The sequence below is a fragment of the Bombyx mandarina genome, chromosome 21 (genome assembly GCF_030267445.1).
Source record: "Bombyx mandarina strain Sakado chromosome 21, ASM3026744v2".
Classification (NCBI taxonomy): domain Eukaryota; kingdom Metazoa; phylum Arthropoda; class Insecta; order Lepidoptera; family Bombycidae; genus Bombyx; species Bombyx mandarina.
The window spans coordinates 12,936,870-12,964,754 of NC_143227.1; the positions used below are offsets into that span (position 1 = coordinate 12,936,870).

At 38.9% G+C, this 27,885-nt stretch overlaps 1 protein-coding gene across 5 annotated transcripts in view; it reads left to right on the forward strand.

The window, feature by feature from the left end:
• LOC114247817 (alpha-galactosidase MYORG) overlaps positions 1-19,051 on the forward strand; it is a 53,392-nt gene extending 34,341 nt beyond the window's left edge. For 4 of the 5 annotated variants that reach the window (XM_028180867.2, XM_089736345.1, XM_089736346.1 and 1 more), the window contains 6 exons: positions 9,162-9,309; positions 10,192-10,414; positions 11,541-11,717; positions 12,698-14,103; positions 15,348-15,525; positions 16,008-19,051. In XM_028180867.2, the coding sequence (XP_028036668.2) occupies positions 9,162-9,309; positions 10,192-10,414; positions 11,541-11,717; positions 12,698-14,103; positions 15,348-15,525; positions 16,008-16,147 (2,272 nt within the window). In that variant the 3' untranslated portion in view covers positions 16,148-19,051. Of the gene's footprint in view, positions 1-3,759; positions 3,894-9,161; positions 9,310-10,191; positions 10,415-11,540; positions 11,718-12,697; positions 14,104-15,347; positions 15,526-16,007 lie in introns of those variants that run through there. The other variant, XM_028180868.2, reaches the window with a different exon arrangement.
• The last annotated feature ends 8,834 nt before the right edge of the window (positions 19,052-27,885 follow it).

A 27,885-nucleotide genomic window follows, 5' to 3' on the forward strand; every position in this document is an offset into this window, starting at 1 on the left:
CCTGGCCCTCTAAGTGTTTCGCCCTTCACATGTCGGTCTGGGGACCGGCGAAAGGGGCCTAAGAAGACGACGTGCAAGCTGCTCTGCACGCGTTTTACGCAAGAGCATCCGGGTGATGGAAGGCCGGCTATCCTCGACCCACGCTGGTTCTGACTCAGCGGGGTATTTATTCCGTAGGATAACCCATTCTAACCGGCGCCATCTAGGCGGGCTCCGGATAGCCTGCCGACCGAGAGGGCTGGTGGTCGTGGCGCCGACGACAGCCGGTCTGGCGTCCCGAGGGGGAGGGTGATGGGAGAGATGTGCTCCGCACTAAGCGCTTCACTTTCCCCCCTTTGCCTTTTCATGAGTTCTGTCTCATACGAGGTTTGGACGTTGGTTGTTGAGCGACAGGAAGTTTTAGTCAGTTCGACTCTGACATGCCCCGCCCTCCATCCCCAGGGGAGGGCGGAAGTCAGGCGATTTCCTCCAGACCAAAAAAAAGGGTTTTTTGAAAAAAAAAAATAATAACAAAAAACTTTAAGTTAAAAAAATCAATGCTAAAATCAGTAATTTTTCATGGTTATTTCATAAATTTTATTAAGTTATTAAAAAGTTATACGTGCGTGCGCTAAAACACGTCAATACAGGTCAATGCCTAATACGTATAATCGAGCTGCGCAATAGTCGGTATTTCGATGATACGCGCTTTATACGCATTAACATTGTCCTACCACCTACCAACTCTTGCCACCAGTAATAACATTAATATTATTACTGGTGGTAGGAACTCTTGTGAGTCCGCGCGGGTACGTACCACCACCCTGCCTATTTCTGCCGTGAAGCAGTAATGCGTTTCGGTTTAAAGGGTGGGGCAGCCTTTGTACTGTTAAAAGTGAGACCTTACAAGTACTCGTATCTCAAGGTGGGTGGCGGCATTTACGTTGTAGATGTCTATGGGCCCCGGTAACCATTTAACACCAGGTGGGCTGTGAGTTCGTCCATCCATCTAAGCAATAAATAAAATCATATCAGTCAGCTTGTAATGCTAAAGGTATTTTCACATTCACATAGAGAACTATATTGTTATTCAGTAGATAATTACGATTTATTACCAGGTGACTTTGTCTGCTCATCTATATAACTAATAAGTAAATATAAATTGAAGAATACTTGACCCAGTACCGCGATAATGAGGTCTGGTCAAAGCGGACGTGACCCACGTCGCTAATGAGGAAACAGACCGGTCGCTGAACCCTGTGCATTGCGAAATCTTGCTCGCAGTGCATAGCCTGCGTGATCTACCCGGTATATTATATGGAGGTGTTACAACAAACTTTATTCACTCAACTACGAAAATCATTAGTATTTTTTGTGTGTGTGATGAATTAAGTGCATTAAACAATAACAGCAGTCTCGTTAGGAATATTTTTGTATTTTAGATATCTCAGCGAGAATGATGCTTCTATCACGTAATATAAGTTGTAATGATTGATGTGAAAGTCTGGTTTTGCTTTGAAATATTTAAATTTCGCATAATTTATTCAATTCGTTGGGCCGATGACATACTTAATAACTATGTTTCTCGTGGATGTCAATTATAAGCTTTTATAAAATAATATACTCTTTATTGGAGTCGTCGTGGCCTAAAGGATAAGACGTCCGGTGCATATGCGTATCGAGCGATGCACCGGTGTTCGAATCCCGCTGGCGGGTACCAATTTTTCTAATGAAATATGTACTCAGCAAATGTTCACGATTGACTTCCACGGTGAAGGAATACATCGTGCAATAAAAATCAAACCCGCAAAATTATAATTTGCGTAATTACTGGTGGTAGGACCTCTTGTGAGTCCGCACGGGTAGGTACCACCGCCCCGCCTATTTCTGCCGTAAAGCAGTAATGCGTTTCGGTTTGAAGGGTGGGGCAGCCGTTGTGACTATACTGAGACCTTAGAACTATATCTCAAGGTGTGTGGCGCATTTACGTTGTAGATGTCTATGGGCTCCAGTAACCACTTAACACCAGGTGGGCTAGGAGCTCGTCCACACATCTAAGCAATAAAAAAAATAAAAAAAAATAATTATATATTATATATTTTAAACTACACTAAAACACAAAATATTGGGTGTTGAAAACACTAACCCAAGTTTAGCTCAAAAGGTTTCCTTAACAAAACTATGAACGCTCCGTAAAACTTGGTATTAACGTCTCTATATTTGTCTATATGATCGGATACAATCATACGCTGTGAGTGAACGTTTCCTTCATTCAATAACCGTATAATGAATACAATGTGCAAAGATCGCCATGAGCGGCGTTGGCGCAGCGGAAGCATCCGTTACTTTTATGTTCAGTTCTCAGGTTCGATCCTAGTTTGAGTTTAATAAACTAATATTAAGCTTTGTTAACGTTTCGTAAGACTCAGGGGTAGATTACGAAGACACCCACAGACACAGCTCACTGAGTTTCTCGCCGGAACATCTTAGTTGGTCGTGTTTCCGATCCGGTGGTAGATTCTGCGAAGCACGTCTAGGACTAATGTTAGCAAATTCTCTCAGGTTGAGCCCGTGACCTTTAGCGTGTAGCTGGCCTCTTAGGCTACCAGCGAATAGGTGAGGAAAAACAAAAAACAGAGACACAGTCTCTTTTTTAAATATCTTTTAAGACCAGAGCATACCCACCGTATGACCCTTCTGACGATGGAGGTCATCATCGCTCTTGGACGCCAAGGAAAAAGCCAATCAGTTTTCTGCAGAGGATTCCACTCTAATCTTCTTTAAAGAAGGATATGTATTTCATAATCGAGCGCTTATTTTTAACACCAAGGAGTGCAGTAGGAGCCTCGTCATTACTGGAGACATTTTTATTTTTTTTATTCTTTTTTTAAAAAAATTATTGCTTAGATGGGAGGACGACCTCACAGCCCAGCCGGTGTTAAGTGGTTACTGGAGCCCATAGAAATCTATAACGTAAATGTGCCACCCACCTTGAGACACCACCCAGACCCACGTTTGAAGTCGTTGTGGCCTAAAGGATAAGACGTCCGGTGCATTCGTACATAGCGATGCACCGGTGTTCGAATCCCGCAGGCGGGTACCAATTTTTCTAATGAAATATTTACTTAACAATTGTTGACGATTGACTTCCACTGGGAAGGAATAACATCGTGTAATAAAAATCAAACCCGCAAAATTATAATTTGCGTAATTACTGGTGGTAGGACCTCTTGTGAGTCCGCACGGGTAGGTAACACCGCCCCGCCTATTTCTGCCGTGAAGCAGTAATGCGTTTCGGTTTGAAGGGTGGGGCAGCTGTTGTAACGGTTAGCGGTTAGCGTGGTATGGACATGTGATGCGTAGAGAGAAGATGCATGTGACTAGGAGATGTATGGAAATGGTAGTGCAAGGTAGAGGGGGAAGAGGTCGACCGAAGAAGACATGGATGGAGTGTGTGAATGACGATATGAGAGAGAGAGGAGTGAGTGTTGAGATGACGGCTGATAGAAGAGAATGGAAGAGAAAAATTAGCTGTGCCGACCCCACATAGTGGGATAAGGTGGAGAAAAAGAAGAAAAAAAGGCAGCTGTTGTAACTATACTGAGACCTTAGAACTTATATCTCAAGGTGGGTGGCGCATTTACGTTGTAGATGTCTAAAGGCTCCAGTAACCACTTAACACCAGGTGGGCTGTGAGCTCGTCCAACTATGTAGGAAATAAGAAAAAGAAAGAAAAAAAGATGATGTAAGAATTAAAAATCATAATAGTTTTATAATGACTGCATGCATGTCCAACGTGTGCGGATCCTCCACTCCAATCAGTTCAGACTTAACAAAACACGGGCGCAGACCACTGTTGTTTTCTGTTTTACTATTGACTTGTCGTGTTGGTTTGTTTTATTGTGTTGTAACGGGTTTGTATTTTTTTTTATAGGTATTTTCTCTTTTCTTGTCGATATTATTATAATTTAGTCTCGTCTTTTTGCGATAAATTGTTGATTCCACTAAACGGGCTGTCAACATATTAAATTTGGATTATATTTTATTTATTTGCAATTTTTTACTTTTCGAGAACTTAACGAATTTCCGTAAAAGTGGTTTTTAATCTGCCTCTATTTGTGGTCGGTATCACAATTCATACTAACCTTGCCCGTTATTTATACTAAATTAATTAGCTTAGCGAAAACAACTATTTCTTGTTTTAAATTCTTAATTAAATTCATTATTTATAAACAAATAAAACAGAACGGTGTTTGATGAATCGTTTAAGGTCACAAAGTAAGCAATGACGTTCTAGTCTGGATTATTCTAATACTAACACTAATAATAATAGCAATTGCATATTTCAATTGTTTTCATAACAAAATTGCGTAATGTCTTAAGAAAGAAAAAAACAACATTTGTAAATTAAGTTCCATATAAACCGATTATTAATGCAAACAATAACGTTTTAATTATCTTATGTTTGTTAGTAACAATTACGCCGGAGTGTGTGTAGCTTAGGTGTATTGACATTGTACATTTTATATTTCGATAATTAAGGTCATCTTGGCCTAAAAGATAAGAAGCCGGTGCATCCGTGCGACTATGCCAGTGTTCAAACCCCGGACGCAGGTATTGTGTTATTAAATAAAACTAGAGGTCCCGCGGTAGTCGAAATTCGACTACAATTGATTGGAATTGTATAATAAGTTTGTACACTATTATGGTTGTATTTTATACTTCTATAATCACAAATTTCGCCAAGGCTACGCTATAAAAAAATATTAATACAGACATACAATATTTAATCTATTCTCAATTTGACCACAGACGTTAAGAACAAAAGTTTGACAATAAATAGTATGCATGCGTGTGTGCGTCAAATACATGGTATGTAGTGTGTGTAATGTTTTCTTTAATGATTAAATGTTTTATGCATTATTTAAAAAAAATATTAGCATCGTGCACTTCTTCTCTATATTCTCTATAAGTGTGGAAAATTTCATACTCCTCCGTCCGCGCAATTTTTGTAAAAAGGGATACAAAGTTTTTGCTTCACGTATTAATATATATATACATATCTAGCATGTATATACGAATGGTTTCCATGTTGTTTTATTTAATTTTTTTATTGCTTAGATGCGTGGACGAGCTCACAGCCCACCTGGTGTTAAATGGTTACTGGAGTTCATAGACATCTACAACATAAATGCGCCACTCACCTTGAGATATAAGTGCTAAGGTCTCAGTATAGTTACAACGGCTGCCCCACTCCACGTAAATTATAGTTTTGCAGGTTTGATTTTTATTACAAGTTGTTATTCCTTCACCGTCGAAGTCAATCGTGAACATCTGTTGAGTACGTATTTCATTAGAAAAATTGGTACCCGCCTGCGGGATTCGAACACCGGTGCATCGCTCAACACGAATGCACTGGACGTCTTATCCCTTAGGCCACGACGACTTCATGACCGACTTCATGATGACCGAATTCCTTCATGTAATGAAGTGAAACTTGGTATTTTTAATTGGAGTATTTACTAGCGGCAGCGGTGGTGAGCCTATGCGAGTGGACATTACCACCACCATGCTTAACTAAGAGATCATATTTCCCGGCTCGGGTAGTCCTGCTGTTATACATTGAGACTTCGAGCAGACTTAACGCTATATGAGCGATGAGGTAGTGCACCGACTTAGTGAAATATACTTGTAAATAAACATGCTTTAACAAAAACCGACTTCGAAAAGAAAAAAAAAGATATTCCAAAACAAATTAATTTACACTAAAAACAATAATCATTGAAATCGGTTGGCATGATATTGAGTAATACAATTATTTGTCGCGCACGTACTTAATGCAAATTTAAAACTTATGTATGTGGTTTTCTCATGGATACCATTATCAGAACCGGACTAAAATGGGAACACACGGGAAACGTCAGCTTTCTAATAAAAAAATAATCATCAAAGTCGATTCACCCAGTCAAAAGTTATGATGTAACAAACATAAAAAGACAGTCGAATTGAGAACATCCTCCTTTTTTGAAGTCGGTTAAAAATAAAAATGTAATAGGTTATAAAGTTAATACTTTTTTTTTCGCCAACGCGATTTAAACAGCCCGTAAGATTTCCTTTACGTACGTAATTACGTGATACGTTCATTGTTTTAATTTCCCAAAATTTCTTGAACGCTTGTCTTGTCTAAAAATTTTATAATTTATTTATTTATTGATTATTGTAAATTTCAAGTTCGGTTATCGAAATGACCTTTTGCGTGTTTGTGCTGCGCCGGCGGGACGATAACAACTCACTAAGGTCAATTTGTTTTTCTCACGAAGTTGAACACCTTCTATCAGCGTTACCTTACCGTGTAGGTGAGCTCTCGGGGTTCAAGCCGGAGGTGTTGCTAACACTGGCACTAGCAAGAGCAGTGCTTCGCAGAATCTAACACCGGATCGGAAACGCAACCCACTGAGATGATCCGGCGAGAAAATCAGTGGACTGTGCTATGGGTTAATTTACTTGTCGAGCCCTTCGTCGCAAGCGACGGGTTCGACGACGACGGTGACCCGTGCTTGAGGTACCTAAAAGCACTGTTAATGGATCGGAAGTATCCGAAATGTCGTGTTTTGGGCGACTATTTACCATTCGGTCCACAGGATCGGGTCTGTAATTTCCGGCGGTCACGATCAAAGGGTTTTCATATCGTGCCGCCTTCTTAAAGTGGTGTATTGATGCGATTGTTTTTTTTTGCTTAGATTGGTGGACGAGCTCATAGCCCACCTAGTGTTAAGTGGTTACTGGAGCCCATAAATATTTACAAAATAAATACGCCACCCAGCTTGAGATATAAGTTCTAAGGTCTCGAGTATAGTTACAACGGCTGCCCCACCCCTCAAACCGAAACACAAGAGCTGATTCACAAAAGGTCCTACCACCAGTATGACTGTATATACTTACTGATTGAGTCAAGCTCCAGGTCATCATGGAACTTGCTAGTGCGTGGCAATGTGCCGACTGGAGGTTCCAAAATAGAAGCAGGAAGGAAGCCAAGCTTAGGAATTATTGGAGATAATCCTGGCACGACCTTTCCAGGTAGCACCACCCGCCATCGGAGCAGAGTTCGTCTCTACTACCTAGAATCATTGACATCCTGATATTTTCTTTGTAAGGTGTTTTCTAAGCGCAAGGAAATTTCGTGCTTTCTTTGTTTAAATCACCGCTCACCATCAGATGGGCCGTCAGTTAGTCCTGAACAAATAAACACGCTATTTCATGTCCGATCACTTGGCCTTCCACTCAACCAACTGTACTACCTCTATCTTTTTTCTTCTTTTTTTTGCCCTTGTAGGCAGACGAGCATACGGCCCACCTGATGGTGAGTGGATACCGTCGCCCATGGACTTCAGCAATGCCAGGGGCCAAAGCCAAGCCGCTGCCTATCTTAACATTTGATACATAATAAGTAAATACTCTCGCGGTAACTTTTACGGTGTTTTAGTTTTACGCTTAATCAGATTCCTGACTCGCAAAGTCCCTAGAAAAAACATTGTTCATTTAATAAAAAAAAACACATGTGGCACTCGGAGACTGCCGCGGTAAAGCTATTGCATAGCATTTTCTATCAATTTATGCAATTATAAATCGATAATAATAATTTAATATTAAAACAACAATAAAATAAGACCACGCTATATTTATAAACATTAAGAAAAGCAAAACATTAACTGTCCCCTTCACACTCATAACCTAGACCGCGTGAGTGAGAGATGTGCATACTTTTCGGCAGTCCGACGTCACGCCGCGCGCTTATTCACAAACACAACACAAGCGCAACGTGTGAATGTGTTGAACGCGAGCTACATAGTAGGCGTAGTGGGGGTGTCAGGTTATTTTCGTTACGGAATTTATTGAGTCAGTCGCCGCGCTCAAAGCTCGCGATAAAACCTATGCAATAGCTTAAAAATAATATATTAACCGTTTTACAAAATTAAATACAAAAGTATACAAAACACGTTTTGAATACAAAACGTGTTAAATATTCATTTGACCTCGTGATAAACTTGAGGATGTCAAACTGCAGAAACATACAAAACGTAAAGTGGAGTTAATGAGGATATTAATCTAGCCAGCGATAATGGAGTGCGATATATTATCAACGTAGGCGAAAATGTAAAGCATTACGGACTGCAATCGTGCGAGTTTCTTAAAATTTCGAAGGAGTAATAAAATCGCTATACACGTATTCAGTTAATAAAAATCAAACCTGCAAAATTATAATTTGCGTAATTACTGGTGGTAGGACCTCTTGTGAGTCCGCGCGGGTAGGTACCACCATCCTGCTTAATTCTGTCGTGAAGCTGTAATGCGTTTCGGTTTGGTGGGGCAGCCGTTGTAACTATACTGAGACCTTAGAACTTATATCTCAAGGTGGGTGGACGTTGTAGATATCTATGCGCTCCGGTAACCAATTAACACCAGGTGGGCTGTGAGCTCGTCCACGCATCTAAGCAATAAAAAAAAATAACGCTTCAAGAATCTTTGTTTTAATTGTGAAAATCGAAGAGACAAGTTCTTGCTGGCGTTTCCGTCACATTAGATCTTACTTTCCAAGTTTTAAGCTTGATAATCCCGGAACTAGTTAATCAGATGCAATAGCGTTCTCTCTTTCACGTACAACATATCGGTTTTACTATTATGACACTAGATGGCGTTGTTCCGATTTTTTTTTTAAGTTAACGCTATCGGATTTAAGGTGTATTAAAATGATAGTATAATAATAGTAATTAATGTATATACATAGATAATATAACAATCGCATTGACAAAAGTGACCGAGCGATTTTTGTCGTGCAATAGTTTTCACGGCACTCACATAGATTGTCGCATTGAAGAATTCCTTATTTATTAATAAAAGATGTCATAAAATTCTTGAATTTTAAACCAAACCTTGATTTGTTTTTGATGGGTTGTCAAATTAGTCCAATTACAACATTATGCATCAGAAAAAAATGCATACGACAAGCTTAATTTTAAAAGTAAGATTGTTTGCGTTAATCTTTTTAAAAAATTTCAGAAGATATGCCCAATTTTCTGTGCCTGTGTGAAGATAGAACCACGTATATATAGGGGGCATCCCAACCCCGAGTAATACCATTCCTGTGAGAGGATGCTGGTGCTTACAATGTCGTTGTTTTCCAGATCGCCCCTCAAATCCCCGCGCCGGAAGTCAGGCTACCCTCGCCGGCTGGGCAGATCAGAATTCAGCATGGATGAAGATGATTACTCGCCGAGTAATTCTGTGACTTCTGTCAACAGCCTCGCCAGCCTCCTTAGGGAGAAGCTACAGGTTCTTTTTTTTTATTGCTTAGACGGGTGGACGAGCTCACAGCCCACCTGGTGTTAAGTGGTTACTGGAGCCAATAGACATCTACGACGTAAATGCGCCACCCACCTTGAGATATAAGTTCTAAAGTCTCAGTAAAGTTACAACGGCTGCCTCACCCTTCAAATCGAAACGCATTACTGCTTCACGGCAGAAACAGGCAGGGCGGTGGTACCTACCCGCGCGGACTCACTAGAGGTCCTACCACCAGTAAAAATACTCTATAACTCGTGTTATTGTTATAATATAATTTGTATTGGCTCGGTGGTGTCAGCCAAGAGTGGTACCTCTCTATCTCTTCCCGCGGGTTTCTTATGAAGCTATTCATTGGAAAATGAGCAGCTAAGTTCTCTGAGTATCACAGCTGCGATCGCCAAATTGTATGTATTATTTTCCTGGTCAGGTAAATTGTAAATTCTGTGGGTTTCTGTTTGAAAGGCTGTTCTATCAAAATACAATACAAATAAGTCTGCAGCGAGTGGAAAAGTATACTCACACACGACTAAACGCAGCTTCACATAGTATTACGACTACTTCGTATCACCTGACGTTTTGTACACACCAGTACAGGTACAGGTTACAGTTAAAAAAAATGTAACTTATGCGCTGGCATCTTATTAGTCACTGTTTGTCCCGCCATCCCACATCTCACGTTGCGTGGCGACAATTATGTTGTGATGTCGACTCACTCAAATGGCCGCATAAAATCAAGCGAACCACTCATAAGTTCTAATCACAACCTTTCTTTCGATTTGTAATACAACTAATTCAAATGACGCCTCACTTAAGATTCTAGAATAAATTTCTGGTAATAAATTAATAAGCTTCCGGTGCGCACGATTCCAGAGTATCCCTCAGAAGATTCGTAAGAAACCATCAGACTACAAGCTCAAGGCGTTCGTGGCGCTAATGTTCCTGGCCGTGGCGTTTTTCATCGGCTTCGCGTATGTGCTCTACCACCAGCAGGCTCACTCCAAGACTTACTTCCGAAACGTTCAGCTGAACGAACCGAAGAGGCTAATAAGGATCTACAATGAGGACGATGTGGAAATACTGAAAGCCAACTTAGGTGAGTTTTTTTTCTTTATTGCTTAGATGCGTGGACGAGCTCACAGCCCACCTGGTGTTAAGTGGTTATTGGAGCCCATAGACATCTACAACGTCAAATGCGGCAACCGTCTTGAGATTTAATTCTAAGGTCTCAGTATAGTTACAACGGCTGCCCCACCATTAAAATCGAAACTCATTACTGCTTCATGGCAGAAATAAGCAGGGTGGTTGTACCTACCCGTGCGGGCTCACAAGAGGTCCTACCACCAGTAAAAATACTCTATAACTCGTGTTATTGTTATAATATAATTTGTATTGGCTCGGTGGTGTCAGCCAAGAGTGGTACCTCTCTATCTCTTCCCGCGGGTTTCTTATGAAGCTATTCATTGGAAAATGAGCAGCTAAGTTCTCTGAGTATCACAGCTGCGATCGCCAAATTGTATGTATTATTTTCCTGGTCAGGTAAATTGTAAATTCTGTGGGTTTCTGTTTGAAAGGCTGTTCTATCAAAATACAATACAAATAAGTCTGCAGCGAGTGGAAAAGTATACTCACACACGACTAAACGCAGCTTCACATAGTATTACGACTACTTCGTATCACCTGACGTTTTGTACACTCCAGTATTATTGTTAGTTAGTTTTTGTCTATAGTGCGAGTATTTTAACGTTTTCGAAAGCGTAAAAGTTAACTCAAATTTGTAGACAGTTGTCACACCGCCCCTAGTGACTTAGGCAAACGTTTCAACTCCATACAAATTTGAGTTAACTTTTACGCTATCGAGAACGTTAAAAAACTCGCACTAAGCACACTGACCAATACAAATAGTAAATCCTCGCAATTGTTTGTATTCCGTGCATTGTGATCACGTCAGATCTATTTTGAATATTATTTACAAACGGTAAACTGTAAGTGGCTGAAGGACAACCAGCCATTTCACTGGTGATCCTCGACGTTTATGAACAACACTTCAAGGCTTAGATCAAATGTCTTAAGATCAGTGGCGACATTAAAGCTGTGTGATATTCTCCATTAAACACTTAACGACGAGTGTGAATAGCTGTCAGCGTAAAAAGATAACAAATAAAAAATGCCTGTAACATATTTAAAACCAGGTCACTGAAGATTACCTCATTGTATTTTAGCGGTTGGCGTCCAAGGTAAAATAAAAGCCTTCCCATGTCTACCGGAAGACCGCCGCAATGGTTCCCAGTGCCTGGAGTGGCTCCACACCCTCCGCTTCTACATGAAGTCGCAGCCGCACGATCCTGGTTTGGACAACACAACATGCTACTCCATCCACTGGCAAGCGTTAAGACCTGGTTAGATATAAATTTTATTAAAAAACTATGTATTTTAGTTGCAAAATTTGTTGAAGCTGTGGTAAAATAAGTTAAAAACACGAATGTGAAAGGGATTTTATCTTTCATCACCAATTCCTCATAAGATTCTCTGGATAACAGACTGTGGTTTCTTAACTTTTGACCAAGAATTAGAGTTTATAGAATAAACATTGCTATTGCTATTGCTAACAACGTATAGCTTCTGAAAAGCCGAATAGTTAGTCTCATAGCCTGCCCATTTTGAGCCCTTTTTTATTAGATAAAGAGGACATCGCCGGACTACCGCCTATATTTTGGGGCGGTAGGGTGACTATTAGAGTTGAACCAATTAAAAACCACTATTGTTCAATAACACACATAAGTCTTAAGCCACGTTAGTTTATCTTGTAACAATAGCTCTGTCATTATCTTTATTATCACCATTTGTCATTTAGGAATTATTTGCTGAAATATTGCTTGGTATTATTTATATTGGAGCTTATTAAATATGTAGGTATGTAAAATCTGCGAAATGACATTAGCGTGTTAATTTACTTCTGTTTAATGTTTCTTTTTAATACTCTTCTATTAGCCTCAGACGTATGTATGTTAATATGTAATGGAATCTTTGAACATGATTTTGACCCCCTTCAAAACGTCAGATTAACTCGAAATTTGGTATACCTACTTAATATGGACCGAAGACAATTGATATTAAAAAAAAATGAAAAAAAAAATTGTAATCCAACTAATAAATGAAAAATTAATAATAGTTTAAAAAAACTAATAAAAAACGATTTTATAGAAAATCGAACTGAAAAATATAAAATAAATTTTAATAAATTTGAATTAAAAATAGTGTAAGAAATATTGATTTTATTGTAAAAAAAAGCGTATTTTGTTAGTTTTTTTAAAGTATTATTTATTTTATAATTGCTTCTACACAAGTAGTACAGATATCACAATTGTTTTGTTTTCAGATGTAACTCCTACAGACTGCTTCGACTGGGGTGACACAAAGGTTCACTGGTACGGCGGCGGACAGTCTTTTAACTTGACTTGGCCTCTGGACGCAGGCTCCATAAGCTTTACACCATTCGTTACCGGTGATATGCAGAAATCGCAATGGGGTAACCTTCTGACCAGGTACTTCATCAACACTAAAGGAGCAGCAATCATTGTCGACGAAGAAACTCCTTTACACGTAGCCGTCAAGCCTGATACCAAAGAAATATGCATTAGAGCTAAATACGACGACTTCGCTTTTGCCAACAAGATTACTGAATTTCCCGAAATGAGATACAACATTTGCACCTCAATCGATATGAAGTCGCTTCACACTTCTATTCACAGTCACAGGAGTTCACCTCTGTGGGACGGTCTCAAGCCTGCCGACATGCAGACCTTAGATTCATTGATATCGGAACCGGTCTGGCAAATAGCGCCTCGGTTCAAACACGAACTTCAAGCTGAAACCATTGCTAAGTACACCGAGGATGTCATAAACTTAGGGTTCTTAAAACAAGGCCATGTACTCATTAACGAACATTGGCAAAATGAAATCGGTGATCTAGAAGTTGACAAGAGCCGTTTTGAAACTTTAAATGTGACCGTGGACAAATTGCATCGAAGAGGTTTTAAGGTGGCGTTCACTATCCAACCATTCATAAGCACGGAGAGCCAGAATTTCGCTGAGACAGTCCAGAAGCGATTGCTAGTTAGCGAGAGGAATAGTGATCGGCGCATCCCAGCGTTGACAAGATTTAAGTCCTTACCGAGCGCAGGGGTTTTAGATATAACGAACAACAGATCTGTGCCTTGGATTTTAGACAAACTGCAAGCAGTTATCGACGAATACCATATCGATTCGTTCTACTTCGACTTAGGAACGGCCTACGATATGCCGCATTACTATCGCTGCGAAAGTTTCCTAATAAACCCTGATCATTACAAAACGATTTTCACGAAAACATTCGAAAAAACCTTGAACATTATTGGAGTGTCGTCCGCCATTTCACTGCCAAGACCACCGATATTCGTGTCACTGCCGCCCTTTGAATCCAGTTGGGAGGCGATGAGACGAGTAATACCTACAATGCTCACGTATGGCGTCAACGGGTTCCCGTTTTTAATGCCTGGTGCCGTTGGCGGAGACATCTACTGGCCAGGGAGCGAACAGTTTCTGCCCTCGTCTAAAGGCTCAATGGACCCGATGAATATAACCCAGGAGAACGGTATAGATTTGCCTGAACGAGAGCTGTACATGCGGTGGCTTCAGATGGCCACTTTTCTGCCGGTTATGAAGTTTACTCATCTGCCGAGCAAGTATAATGACGAGAGGGTGCTGGAGATGGCGAAGAATTTGACCCTGCTGAGACAGAAACTGGTGGGTATCTAAGAATGGAAGCAAGATGTGAATTTAATTCCAGAGTTGGTTCTTCAGTGTTTATAGTTGACGTCCATTGAACCAGTTATATGGTTTTGAATTTAATTAAAATTTAATCTTATTGACTATAACCATCATCACAATACAATTTTTTTTTATATTGCTTAGATGGGTGGACGAGCTCACAGCCCACCTGGTGTTAAGTGGTTACTGGAGCCCATAGACATCTACAACGTATATGCGCCACCCACCTTGAGATATAAGCTCTAAGGTCTCAAGTATAGTTACAGCGGCTGCCCCACCCTTCAAACCGAAACGCATTACTGCTTCTCAGCAGAAATAGACAGGGCGGTGGTACCTACCCGTGCGGACTCACGAGAGGTCCTACCACCAGTGAAATGGAATGGAAGCAACATGTGAATTTAATTCCAGAGTTGGTTCTTCAGTGTTTATAGTTGGCGTCCATTGAACCACTGATATGGTTTTGAATTTAAAATCTTATTGATTATAAACATCATAACAATGCCACTCAGAATTAAATTCTATAGTTGAAAGAGACCTACCTATGTTTGGTGCATTTTGCAATTTTCGCGTCATTCAGTTGGTCTACAACTTCACAGTTTGCTTACCTTAATACTATATTTAAATAATGATTTACCCCTATCAATTATTTTCAAAAACTTTTGTCAATACGTTTGTTCAATATGATGTATAAGGTTGAACAATTTCACCTCAAAATTTATTATAGAAGTATGCCTTATATCTTCATTTAAATAACATTATGGTTTTACTATCAATTTGAGAGTAGGTCTACTACAAATAATCGACAAGAATCCTAGGACTTGTTAAGTACAATACCAAACAGAGAATTAAACATTTCTAAATATATTTAAATCGGTCCCCTTTGACACTGTTTCTGCTTCATTATGACATGACCTCAAATGTTGTTTTCAAAAGAGACCAGATATGCAGCGGCCCGGTCGTGACCCTGATATGGTCAGTATCCATCGCTAACTGGTTACTACAAGATAGCTGTAACTATATTGCAACTATATTTGAGATCTTAGAACTTATATCTAAGGGTGGGTGGCGCATTTGCGTGATGTCTATGGGCTCCAGTAACCACTTAACGCCAGGTGGGCTATGAGCTCGTCCACCTATCTAAGCAATAAAAAAAAGCCAATTTGTGTCATCTTCAGACACTTAAATAATCATTAGCACCATTCATAAAATTTCAATTCCAGGTGACGCCTCTCCTGCTAAAGTACAAGCGAGAAGCCCTGGAGGAAGGTCTGCCGCTGATCCGTCCGCTGTGGCAGGTGTCGGGCGGCGAGGCGGCGCCGCGGGTGGACGACGAGTTCGCGCTCGGAGACGAGCTGGTGGTGGCGCCCGTGCTGCACCAGGGACAGACTACTAGGGAAGGTGAGCCCAGTGCCTTACTTAGGAACACACCCGGACCGACAGATTTTCCGCAATGACGTATTTAGGGCGACGTCGACTGTTTACCATGCGGTCCACAGTATCGGGTATGTAATTTCCGGCGGCCACGACAAGAGGGTTTTCGTGTCGTGCCGCCTTCTCAAAGTACGCCACTTTAAGCAGAGATGTCTATAAATATATTTATCTATACATTCTTACTGGTGGTAGGATGTCTTGTGAGTCCGTACTGGTAGGTACCACTACCCTGCCTATTTCTGCCGTGAAGCAGTAATGCGTTTCGGTTGGAAGGGTGGGGCAGCCGTTGTAACTATACTTGAGACCTTAGAACTTATATCTCAAGGTGGGTGGCGCATTTACGTCGTAGATGTCTATGGGCTCTAGTAACCACTTAACACCAGGTAGGCTGTGAGCTCGTCCACCCAATTAAGCAATAAAAAAAAACCTTTAAACATGTTTCCTTCCAGTGTACCTGCCGGCTGGTCTTTGGCAGGACGGGATCGACAACTCCTTGAGGAAGGGAAACAGATGGATGCACGAGTATAAAGTGCCGGTTGACAAAGTCGCCTATTTCATCAGGAGACCAGACGATTTGAGGTTCCGATAGGATAGAGGTTCGAAACAATTCAATTAAAATCAACTATATAATATTTTATGTAAAATTCGCGTAATTCATGTTTTGATTACGTAAATGCGTAAATTATAATTATTAAATAGTTTCGTGGATAGATTCGCGATCTTAAAATTTATCGTATTTACCAGCCTCTGCGGTACATAACTGTTTTTTGGTTTTGTGGCGGGTGGGAGGTGAAATCCCATATTTGGATAAAAGCGCGAAATTTATTAAAAAAATATATTTAAAATTTAATGTAAATTTGAATTAAATAATATTTAAAGTAACATTAAATAAAGTTATTTTTGTTCGTATCGAAAACCAATAATATTATAAATAGCTGTTAGTTCATATTTATTAAATTCTAGTCCACTAGATTAGCTGCAAAATAATAATAATAAAAAAAACAAATACAAAATGTCGATTTAGTGCATTATATAATTATAATAATAAATTGATCATATATTGTGTAAAAGTGATTTTTTTGTTGTAAAGAATGCATTTTTTTTTCTAAAACTTAAAATTAGTATATTCTTTTTAAAAAAAAAACCTCCGTAATTTGATATCACGAGTTGGGGTGTTCTGTCTGAACGCGGTTTAATATCTGGCGACAGTTGGAGCCAGCATCACAACATGTCATGTGTTAACGTTAAATTATGTTAGTGTTGTATTTCATGATTTAAAATGTAAATCATTCATACGTCGCGAAAGTAGTGATTGAATGGTCCATTTTCGTTCGACTAACGTACTGATGGTAGGGCCTCTTGTGAGTGAGTCCGTACGGGTAGGTACCACCACCCCGCCTATTTCTGCCATGAAGCAGCAATGCGTTTCGGTTTGAAGGGTGGGGTAGCCGTTGTACTGTAAAACTCATGTCTGATTGTGGGACATTTACGTTGCAGATGTGTTGTTGTGATAAATGAAGAAAAAAATATATTTACAAATCCGAACTACACACTGAGACATGAGTTTTCTTCTAGCAAAATAATATATGTAGTCAAATATATAAAAAAAACATCCCTAAGCACTAACATATTAAGGAGTATATTAAAATTATGCTTTATACAGTGTAAGCAGTTATTTATTTATTTATTTAAATAAGTACTGTCACATCGCAAACATCTAACATTGAAAATAAATTTAAACTATTTAATTTATGGCCTGATGCATGTGACAACAATGGCGTACATAGCATTGGCAATTCATCGGCTCGAAAATGGAATACTATTTAATTGGAATAATTCAACAAAACAATTTACGTGCTTTGTTATGACCGGGTAAAAAGCTTTATAGCATTCTAGATTCTATCCAAAGTTAGTGAGTAAGCTTTCTGCGCAACGGTTAACGTGTAGATTACCGTTTGTTTAAATCATATTTTTAAGTAACTCTGTGACTTAGTTTAGATGTTGATTCTAATGTAATGCGCTGGCTTTTAAAACTCTCATATCAATTTGGACATTTGTAGGCATGACCTAGTTTATATGATACGGTATACTTGTATCGAGTGATGCATGATAATCATGATTTCTGGTGGTATGACGTCTTGCGAGTCCGCACGGGTAGGTACCACCACCCTGCCTATATCTGCCGTGAAGCAGTAATGCGTTTCGGTTTGAAGGGCGGGGCAGCCGTAGTTAAAAGTGAGACCTTAGAACTCATGTCTCAAGGTGAGTATCGGCATTTACTTTGTAGATGTCCATGGGCTCGGGTAACCACTTAACATCAGGTGGCCCGCGAGCTCGTTCATAAGCAATGAAAAAAATACTAAATAGGAAAGAAAAAAACGTGATTTTTTCTTTGCACAAGAACTGGTGGTAAGCCGTGTGGAAAGTAAGTTCGGGTTCCTCCACTCTGCGTATTTCTGTCGCGAAAAAGTCTTGGGTACCAGTTAGACGATACCTGAAACTGTGAGCTCGTCCCGTCTCAAGATCGCGGCATCCAAGTTGCGTCTTAATATCTATGGGATCCCATAACGTTTAGAACTACACGCTGCGGTCAATGCACCGTGAAATATAAATGTACTATTTGATTCTCGGTTTCTTCCTGCTACGCTATAACATTTCTATCATCAGACTAGGCTTGCGAATAAGCTTTAAGACTAGACCATGGCTTTGCTGAAGTCCTTGTCTGCCAGTAGCGACTTTCGCAAGGTCCGTGGTCTGCTTTCGTCAACCGTAAATATTTCAGAAGAGAGTTCTAGAGACCACCATTATCTAACTTAGGAGACGTTATTTAACTATGCCGTGCCAGTTTTATTTATGGCAATCGAATGTTCAGTTACTTTATTATTAATCTTCGTAGCCCAGTGGTATTGAGAATGTATAATCGCGAGGGTACAAGGTTCATATTGATACTTGGTTTGGTTGTGATATTTAGATATCGTGAATTGTGCTCACGAGTGATCGCTAACGGTCATTGTTTATAAATGCATTGACATTGTTATTGGCATCAGCCAGCGTAATCTAGGATTTAGAGTTGTTTGTGTAATGAATAAATAATGAGCTATGACTTGTATATTGTAAGCCAGTGATATTTTGATGTCTATTTAGAATGTAATAACATAGTGTAGGTGATTCCTTATAATAAATCTTAACATTAGAGACACAAAATCGGAAATTCATAAATTCAAATTTATGTCTTATTAGTTTTGTATGATAATAATATTAAAGGTATCTCTTCTATTTATAAGACCATTTTAGGAAAGTTATAATGATTGTTACGGAATTATCATTTCAATTTTATTTAAAGTTAAGTTGTAAAATAAAACACTTGTCAATTGTTTTCTTTTATAAAAAGTATATCCGACGTTGTGCTTCTGATTATATCATTGAAAATGTTAAAGTAATTATATTCGTATTGTTATTTGTGATGAAAATAAATGTTATAGCTAAACTTGCATCATCTTGTTTTATTTGACGACCACACCAGGTTTTAGTAAATGACATAATTAAAACTACTTTTTGACGTTTCGTCGTCACGGACAACTGAAGCCACTACAGTAAATGAGTTCCCGAAATTACCGCATATCCCCGAAAAACTTGCAGGACACAGTATCCTTGGCGAATACTGACAACAGAGAGATGCCGCTTTGAGATGTTAGGTGGTTTTTAGATTGGGCTCCACACAGCAATAGCACTAAACGGATCTACCTTCCATCAGCACGCACCGTTTTTTTTTCCTACCCATTCTGAACGCCTTCAGAAGCTATTTCAGCTTCACCCTAGCGTGTAGGTGAGCTCACTGGGCTCAAACCGGAAGTGTTGCTAACATTGGCCCTAGCAAGAGCAGTGCTTCGTAGAATCTACCACCGGATCGGAAACGCGACCCCCTGAGAAGATCCGGGGAGAAGCTCTGTGGGCTGTGTCTATGGGTTAATTTACTCGTCGCGCCCTTTGTCGCAAGCGACAGGTTCGGCGAGGACGGTGATCGGTGCTTGTGGTACCTAAAAGCACCATTAATGGATCGGGAGGATCCGTAATGACGTGCTTAGAGTGACGTCGACTGTTTACCATTCGGATCGGGATCGGGTAAGACACGCAGCGCTGCAGAACTGTTCCAGTTCTGGTCATGCTTATTTTCTATTCCTCGATACGTGTTGTCTAGAGCAAACCCCGAGTTCTATGTGAACATGTTTGAACTGTGCAGAGTAGCTCCACCCTATCTCTTCCTGAGGGTATCGTACATGGAATTTAGTGATTCACAGGATCATCAGCAGCAGCGTTCTCCGAAATCAGGGTATTACGTTCGCCAACCAGGATATGGGTGCTGATAGGGGTAATATCGGTAGGCAGTGGCGAAATCGAAGTTCATGGGCGTCGGTAACCACTCACCGTCAGATCGGCCGTATGCTTGCCTATAAGAGCAATAAAAATATATACATATAAGACGACTCTGTCCACGTACCGCCATTTTATACTTTGGCGTTACGGAGTCTACCCTACATTTTTGTGATATTTATCAAAACAACATTTTATCATTTAAAATAATAATCAAAACAACGTCATAATATTACTAAAAGTCGTTATCCACGACATATATATAGGCCCGCACGGGTAGGAAGCCCCATCTTGCCTTTTTGCCACGGAGCAGTCATGCGTTCCGGTTTGAATGGTGAGACAACCGTGGTACAAATGAGACTTCAATAATATGTCTCAAGGTAGATGGCTGTATAAAGGCTGTGTTGTTCACGGACCATTGTAACTACTTGACAATAGGTAAACAATAAAAAAATATTTCAGATACCTATATGCTTAGAAAAATTGGTACCTATCTGTGAGATTGATATGTCTTATAGTCTTATCGTTCCAATACGAATATGCTGGACCTCTTTCTACAGCTTACGAGAGCTAGTATCTTTTCGCTTCGCGTTAGGGAGATAAATAAAAAACGCATTAAGACATTTCATATTTTATTAATTTTATGAATTACTTCATCTAACACGCTTAATGGAATTGCGACATGACTGACAATGAAATTACTTTTACGCTGACGTTAGAGATATGCTGACGAGGTCTTAGTCGATGGATGCGTGGTGCTCATTGTTGTCTTATGTACTTTTTATTGAAGCTAATTTAATAACCCATTTTTTGTTTGCCTTTTATTCAAATTTTATTTTACGTTTTGTTAATGTTAACTGGGTGTTTGATGTCAACCCATGTCTAGTCAGCGGTCAATCATGACTAGCTAGACATGTTACGGAGTCTTCATCAAAGTTACAATAGAGAGGTTTGGCCTAGTCTAGAGACCGTACGACAGGACAACAGGAGTGTATCTACTTTCTCAGCACTTTGAAAATACAAGTATAAGTTCTCAAAGGAAATTTACAAATTATTACAACAGACCAGGATTTTTTGTATAGGGTTTTTTCGGCAAACGAGTATAAAATTTAAGATTAAAAAGTTTCAATATTTCCCTCGTCAACATACCGCTCAAATCAATCTTAACATTACACATATCTAAATACAGACATTCAAAGAAATTTTCAATCATTATTTAAATTATTAAACACATTTAGATATCTGTTATTTAAGAAACAATAAGTTTACAAGCCATCAATCAGTCCACCATTGAGCGTGCACTTTGTATTCGAAGTAAATAGTGACGGTGTAAGCAATATAAAGCGTAAGCCTTCGTTTAAATTCGCGCCAACGCGTTAAAAGCGTTTCCAACGCGATTAGCGCCGGATAAGACTGCTTTGTTTTATTTAAGCAAATGGCGCCACTGCTAGCTTAAACACAAAACAAATACTTACTTATTTAAAGTACAATCTCATGCTCGAGCACTCTTTTCACACTCTGAATATTTATTTGTTGTTCTAAAAGATTTATAGTGTTGTACATTACTCGTCACTATTTACTAGAATGTTTTTTTTTTTCATTTCGTTACCGCTTCTCTTAGCACATCGATAGCACCACACATATGTACCTACTATAAGGTGGAACAACACATATTCAATTCATCGATCGTTTTTTAATAAAAAAACTGGAAGAAAAATGGAGGTAGTTGGAACAAAAGAAGATCATTGATATACATTTTCATAACTGCTGTAGACTCATGGCAGTACAATATTCAATAATAAAATAGTCACAGATCTGTAATTACGGTAATCAAATATTTTAGGATCGTGCAAATAAAAATTTCAAATTCTATCTAAATATTTCATTGCTAGTATCTAATATTATTTGCGGTAAAGATGCCTAACCTAACTTAGACTGAACTAAGTCCTGAGGCGAAATCCAATGCGATTGAATCCACCGAATATGCGGTTACACCCTAACAATTTTATCTCCTACATAATTAAGTAAAAAAAAAAAACAAAAATACAATTCTGACGTAGCTTTCAAAAGAAATATTTGACAACATTGTTCAACAATTTTAGAAACATTCACGTCTTTTTTCTCTGTTCTGTCTTCTAATGAAAATTTGAAACAAGGTAACCGGCCTCCTGAATTGTTATAGGTGTATTTATTTGGACATGAAGCAAAATTTTATAGAGATTAACAAAAATATTCTACTTATTATTAAGATTCTGCTTTCACGTTATGCTCAAAGCACTTTTCGTTTAAATTTTCGTCCGAATCTGTTTAAAATTTGTCGCAAAAAAATACTAATTTTGCAAATTTTGTTAAAAAAATGTCGCATTGAAAGAATTTTTGGACAACGTAACTGACTTGATAGGAGGCCTATTGAGATCATATTATGTATATTATTGATGTATTTTCACAACAATAACATACAAGTTATAGCAGAAAAAAAAATGTTCTGTAAGAAAACATTTAATAATTTCAATAATGATTATTTATTTAATAATTTTGATTCTCATAGAGCTATTGATGTTCACTAAGCTGATACAATTCTTAGATAATAGTAACACGTTTAAACTCCTAATATTATGCATTATTTAGAGTTCTAGCTATAAAGTACAATAATGTAAAATCGGGCGATGCGACCCGGAAGAAAAGAAGCCATCTTTCAAATCATAACAAAGCCTGTCCTTGCCGATGCCCGAAATATGCCAATATTTAAATTCAAGGTCAATAATCTCGCTTGCGTAGCCGGGGATTGGATATCACAGCTTTAAGCGAAGCGTTGTGTCGGCATAGCCAAGTTGTTTAGTTCCGACATCGGCTCAGATTCCGTCTCATTAGGTATTTCACTTCCCTGTAGTCTCCTCCCGATAGCGAGAAGCATTTAAACACATAACATTAAGAAACATATTGTGCTCACATCAATCAAACCTATATGACATAAATATTAAATATATATAATTTACTATAAAATAAAGTCCCATTCATACATTTATCTGAAGTTAATGTGTATATTTAATTTGTTCTTTTTTTTTTTTTTTTTGATTGTGCTGGTGTATTTTTAAGAGATAATGTTATAATATTGAAACTACAATAAGTTTGGTAGGCAATACAAAGAAGCGATGTTCGAGCGATCGCTTGAAACATTACGGCTTATAAATTAATTGACGTTAGATTCGAGGGGTATTTTTGGCAATTCAAAATTAATCGGAAGGCTTATAGTGAATTATGATTACATTCACGCACCATTCATGTATGTTAAACATTAAAAAAAAAAAACATTTCTAAATTCCTAAAGATATATTTATCGGGGTTTAAAAAAATCGAAATCAATTGAAAAGTACATGTCGAAATTAAATAGGAACAATGACGAACCGAAGTCGCCGACATTTGGGTAACTAGACTAGAAATTTGAAAAAAAAAAAATACACAAAAATACAACTGATCATAAAATACAAATGGCCAATCATAATAACAGAGAGACAACGACATCTCATTAAACATTAGACAGAGAAAACATTTTTTGTTCAAATCAACAACATAAATCGATATATTTATAGTTTTCATACTAGAAGTAACAAGCGAGTAACTTCAAAACGAATTAAAGTTTCTTCTATATAGTTCTACTAAACATTTGGATAAGCTCTCTATAATTTAGGCTCATAGTTCGTCTCCAATCACAAAGGTCAATCGTCACTTGCGTTGATAAAACTCGACAGATCTCACATACGTTTCAAACTCATCCAAGTTACAGGCATTTCCTGAACGAATTTGATTCGTATGAGAAAAAAGTGAATCGAATCAACACGTAAATTCCATCACAATTTATGATTTCGATTGTAGATGTTAATTAACTGTTCTTTGTTTGGAAACTGTATCAGATAATAACGCCTCCGTAATTCTAGATAGAATATTCATAATATGTCACCTTTAAGAGTGATGACCTTGTATGTTCTGGTTTCGCTAAAAAATGTCTTTCAGACATTCCTCTATATTTATTACTAGAACGAACCTTGACATAAATGTGCGTCAAGGCTAGCCAGTTCATATCCGACATTTTAATATTAAACACGTGTCCGTCATGAAAATTCTGAAACGAAATATTTTTACAGCGTTTTCAGCTAAATTCAAATTACAGTATACTATTCAAAACCTCACAATGCGATAGCAAAATAATTGTTTTTATTAATTATTTTTTTTTACATTTTTAAATCGTATTTTCGTCACGCCAAGCGGTGTTCCGGCTAAACAAAATGGACTGGACAAGCTAAATATTTCATATATAAAAGCTCTACTGTTTCAATATAAGACCAAATCTTTCAAAATACCATTCAACGAAGCTACTTGACAAAAGTGATTTAGAAAAAAATGGACGTTTCCGTTTTGTATTTAGGTCGAAAATCGGTTTTTACTCTTCAACTGGATTCGGTCGAGGACATGAATTGGAACAACATCACTAAACACATCAACGGCAGCACTACTTCGTATAACTCCATCAATTTCTATAAAACTAAGATTTCATATCAAACTCATTAGCAGTCTGTTCATTGCGTTATCACAAACACAATCTATTTGCGGATCCTCATGCGAAGAAGAGTTCTCGCCCCACGACTCGGCTCTAGAACCTTCCAGCATTATCACAGACGAATAAATCCCTACAAAAAGAAAACTCTTTGGTACCCCCGTTCTAGAACAGTCGTGGAGTTTTAGTGAGAATTACTTCTTCGATGAGAAGGCCACAAATAGACCCGGCACCTAAAACTCAAGGCGATAGGCCGCGCACGAGGTCTCGTGATCTTGCAGGTTTATGGTGCAGCGTGAAGCAGAAGGAGACAGGTCGATCTTGTACTTCTCCAAGGCTTCCTCATTCTCCGTCACCCAGTAGCCCAGGACGTCGGTGTCATATGTGGGGATTATGGTCACTTCTGTGAAGGACAAGAAAGATATTAGCCGTTGTGATTATTTTGTCTTCATTTGATTACGGTATGTTTTTTTTTCATTTTTTTGGTGAACGAGCTCAAGAACCACCTGGTGCTAAGTAGTTAGTGAATCCCATAGAAATCACAACGCAAATACCGTCATTCACTTCGAGACGTGAGGTTGTAGGTCTCAATTGCATTTTATAACAACGGTTTTACCCTAAGCCGGAACACAGCGTTGCTTCGTAACCAAAACATAGTGCCGTAGTGGTGTCTTTTTTTTTATTTTTTTTATTGCTTAGATGGGTGGACGAGCTCACAGCTCACCTGGTGTTAAGTGGTTACTGGAGCCCATAGACATCCACAACGTAAATGTGCCACCCACCTTGAGATACAAGTTCTAAGGTCTCAAGTATAGTAACGACGGCTGCCCCACCCTTCAAACCGAAACGCATTACTGCTTCACGGCAGAAATAGGCAGGGCGGTGGTACCCACCCGCGCGGACTCACAAGAGGTCCTACCACCAGTAATTACGCAAATCATAATTTTGCGGGTTTCATTTTTATTACACGATGTTATTCCTTCACCGTGGAAGTCAATCGTGAACATTTGTTGAGTACGTATTTCATTTGAAAAATTGGTACCCGCCTGCGCGATTCGAACACCGGTGCATCGCTTCAACACGAATGCACCGGACGTCTTATCCATTAGGCCGCGACGACTACTAAAGCTGTCTAGCTCGTTTTGGCTAACTGCATAAGACGTATCCCTATCACCAGTAAAAAAACATTAATACCTCATTAAAGAAAATAGTGTGTGTGAGAAAAGGAATAAAGAGGGAAAATAAGAGAAAATAGTGTTATTTAATGTTACTCACCCAAATCTTTATCCTCCCAAGTCTTTTTGGCGTCAAGAAGGGCATTGTAAATTTCTTTCGAAGGTTCAGTTCCGGAGAAAACATAATAACGTGCGCGGACTCGTTTGAAGAATTCCACGGCAGAGTAATATGAGTTGCCGTGATGAGGAACGTAAGTTAGCTCCATGTAGACTGGAGCTGGCGTCTTCTTTTTGCTAGGAGACTCTGACGCTCTCTTAGCTTCTTTGCTTTTCTCTTGGTTTAGTTTATTCTTGTTCAAAATTGTAGAACTGGTATTTTGCTTTTTCGGAGTACTTTTGCCGTCATGCTGATTTGGCGGCATAATTGGACTAGGTAGGCCGAGAGGTTTCCCCCAAGACTCGATCGGATCTTTGTCGAAAGTTTTACTGCTTTGTTCAAATCTTTCCGTCGAAGACTTTTTGCTGTGACTAGAAGATGTTTCAGTGGATTTTTTAGTCTCGGTTTTAATGTCTTTCAACGTAATGCTTTCTTCTTTTGATGTCGTTTTGCTTGAACTTGAGTGGGACCGTGTGTCAAATTCGTATTTGGCTGTGATACTTGAGATTACATCAGAACCACTCACCTTCTTATGTTCTTCGATAGCTTTCTCAAAGTGTTCATCGGCCTCCTTCAAGAAGGTAGCATCTGATTTCTTGAGCACTACAACATCTGATTTAAGTTTCTCCTGTGTCAAGAATTCTTCTGTCTTTTTCGTAACACTTTTCTCAACTACACTTTTAACGTCTGAATGAGACGAAGACGCACAGGAATCATCTTCTGGTAGTTGTCCATAAATTGAGGAGGACATTGGGTCTTTATGTAATGCGGTATCCATATCCTTGACGTCAAGTTCTTGAAGCTGTTTAGCATCTAACTCGAAGCTAAGATTTGATCGTGGAGAATGCGCAATCTGTGACTTAGTACTGCTGGGACTAGCTTGTCCGTCGTCGTCACTGTAATAAATACCACTACTTTCCGTACCCCAAAAATGCGTAGCAGCTCTTGAACCCCTGGAACTGATGTCTGATGGGGAAGACGTACCTGGGTGATCTAAATCGTCACTTGCAGCGGACGAACTCCTCATGTCGCCAGTCTTAGATGAAAGTTTCGAAAAAGATTTCTCACTTTCACCAGTGTCGATTATCTCTTCGTATTCTTCTTTGATTTCCGAAATGGTAGTCTTAGTTGATTTGGTTGTTTTAATAACCCCGTCGCTACCCTTACTGACTGTCGTAGTTTCGACTGTTATTTTGATTTTCTCTGGACTGATTATCTCTTTGGTTGTCACCACAGTTATAGTTTGTGTAATTTCATTTTCACCTTCTTTGACTATTTTCGTATATGTATCCGTTTCAGTGGTAATTTCGCCTACAGGTGACCGCTGCTTTTTCTGTTTGCTTTCAACTTTGGTCTCTGGTTTTAGTTTAAGTGGGAGATCTTCTACTTTTGGTTTTTCTTCTTGGGCCACTGGTTGCTTTTCGATTTCCTCTAGCTCTTCTGGAGACCAATCGTCAAGCCCGGTGCCAATAGGTAGATATGTGATTTGTGTTCGAACGTCTTTAGTAGTTTCAACAGTACCATCGTCTTTAGCGTTCTCCGTAATAGTTTCTGTAACAGTTTTGACTGCGATTTCATTTGTATTATCATTTTTTAGTTCTTCTTTGGTAACATAGGTGGTAATAGTCTGCGTTATTCTCATTCCGCTTTCCATTATAACATTTGTTTTCTTATCAACAGATGTTTTAATTTTACCAGTAGGGTTGAGTCCTTGTAGTGCGGCCTGCAAGTCGCTGCCCGATGTTTTCTGGAATTCAGAAATGGTGATCTTCACATCCTTAGTGGTCTCTGTCGAACCGTCAGGGTATTCATCAACCGTCACAGTTTCTACAGTAGTTCTAACGCGTTTGACATTTACATCATTACTAGCCAATGTTTCACGTTTAGTTTTCGTGGTTATTATTCGTTTAATTATTAAAGATCCCTGTTGAATCGTTTCATTTTTGACGTCAGATTCCTCTGTTGTATCTTCTACGATTTCATTGTCATCTATATAGGAGTCTTGATGCTCAGTATCGTCTGCCTCAGTTTCTGCAGCTGGAGTTTTCAAAAAAACGTCAGCAATAGACACT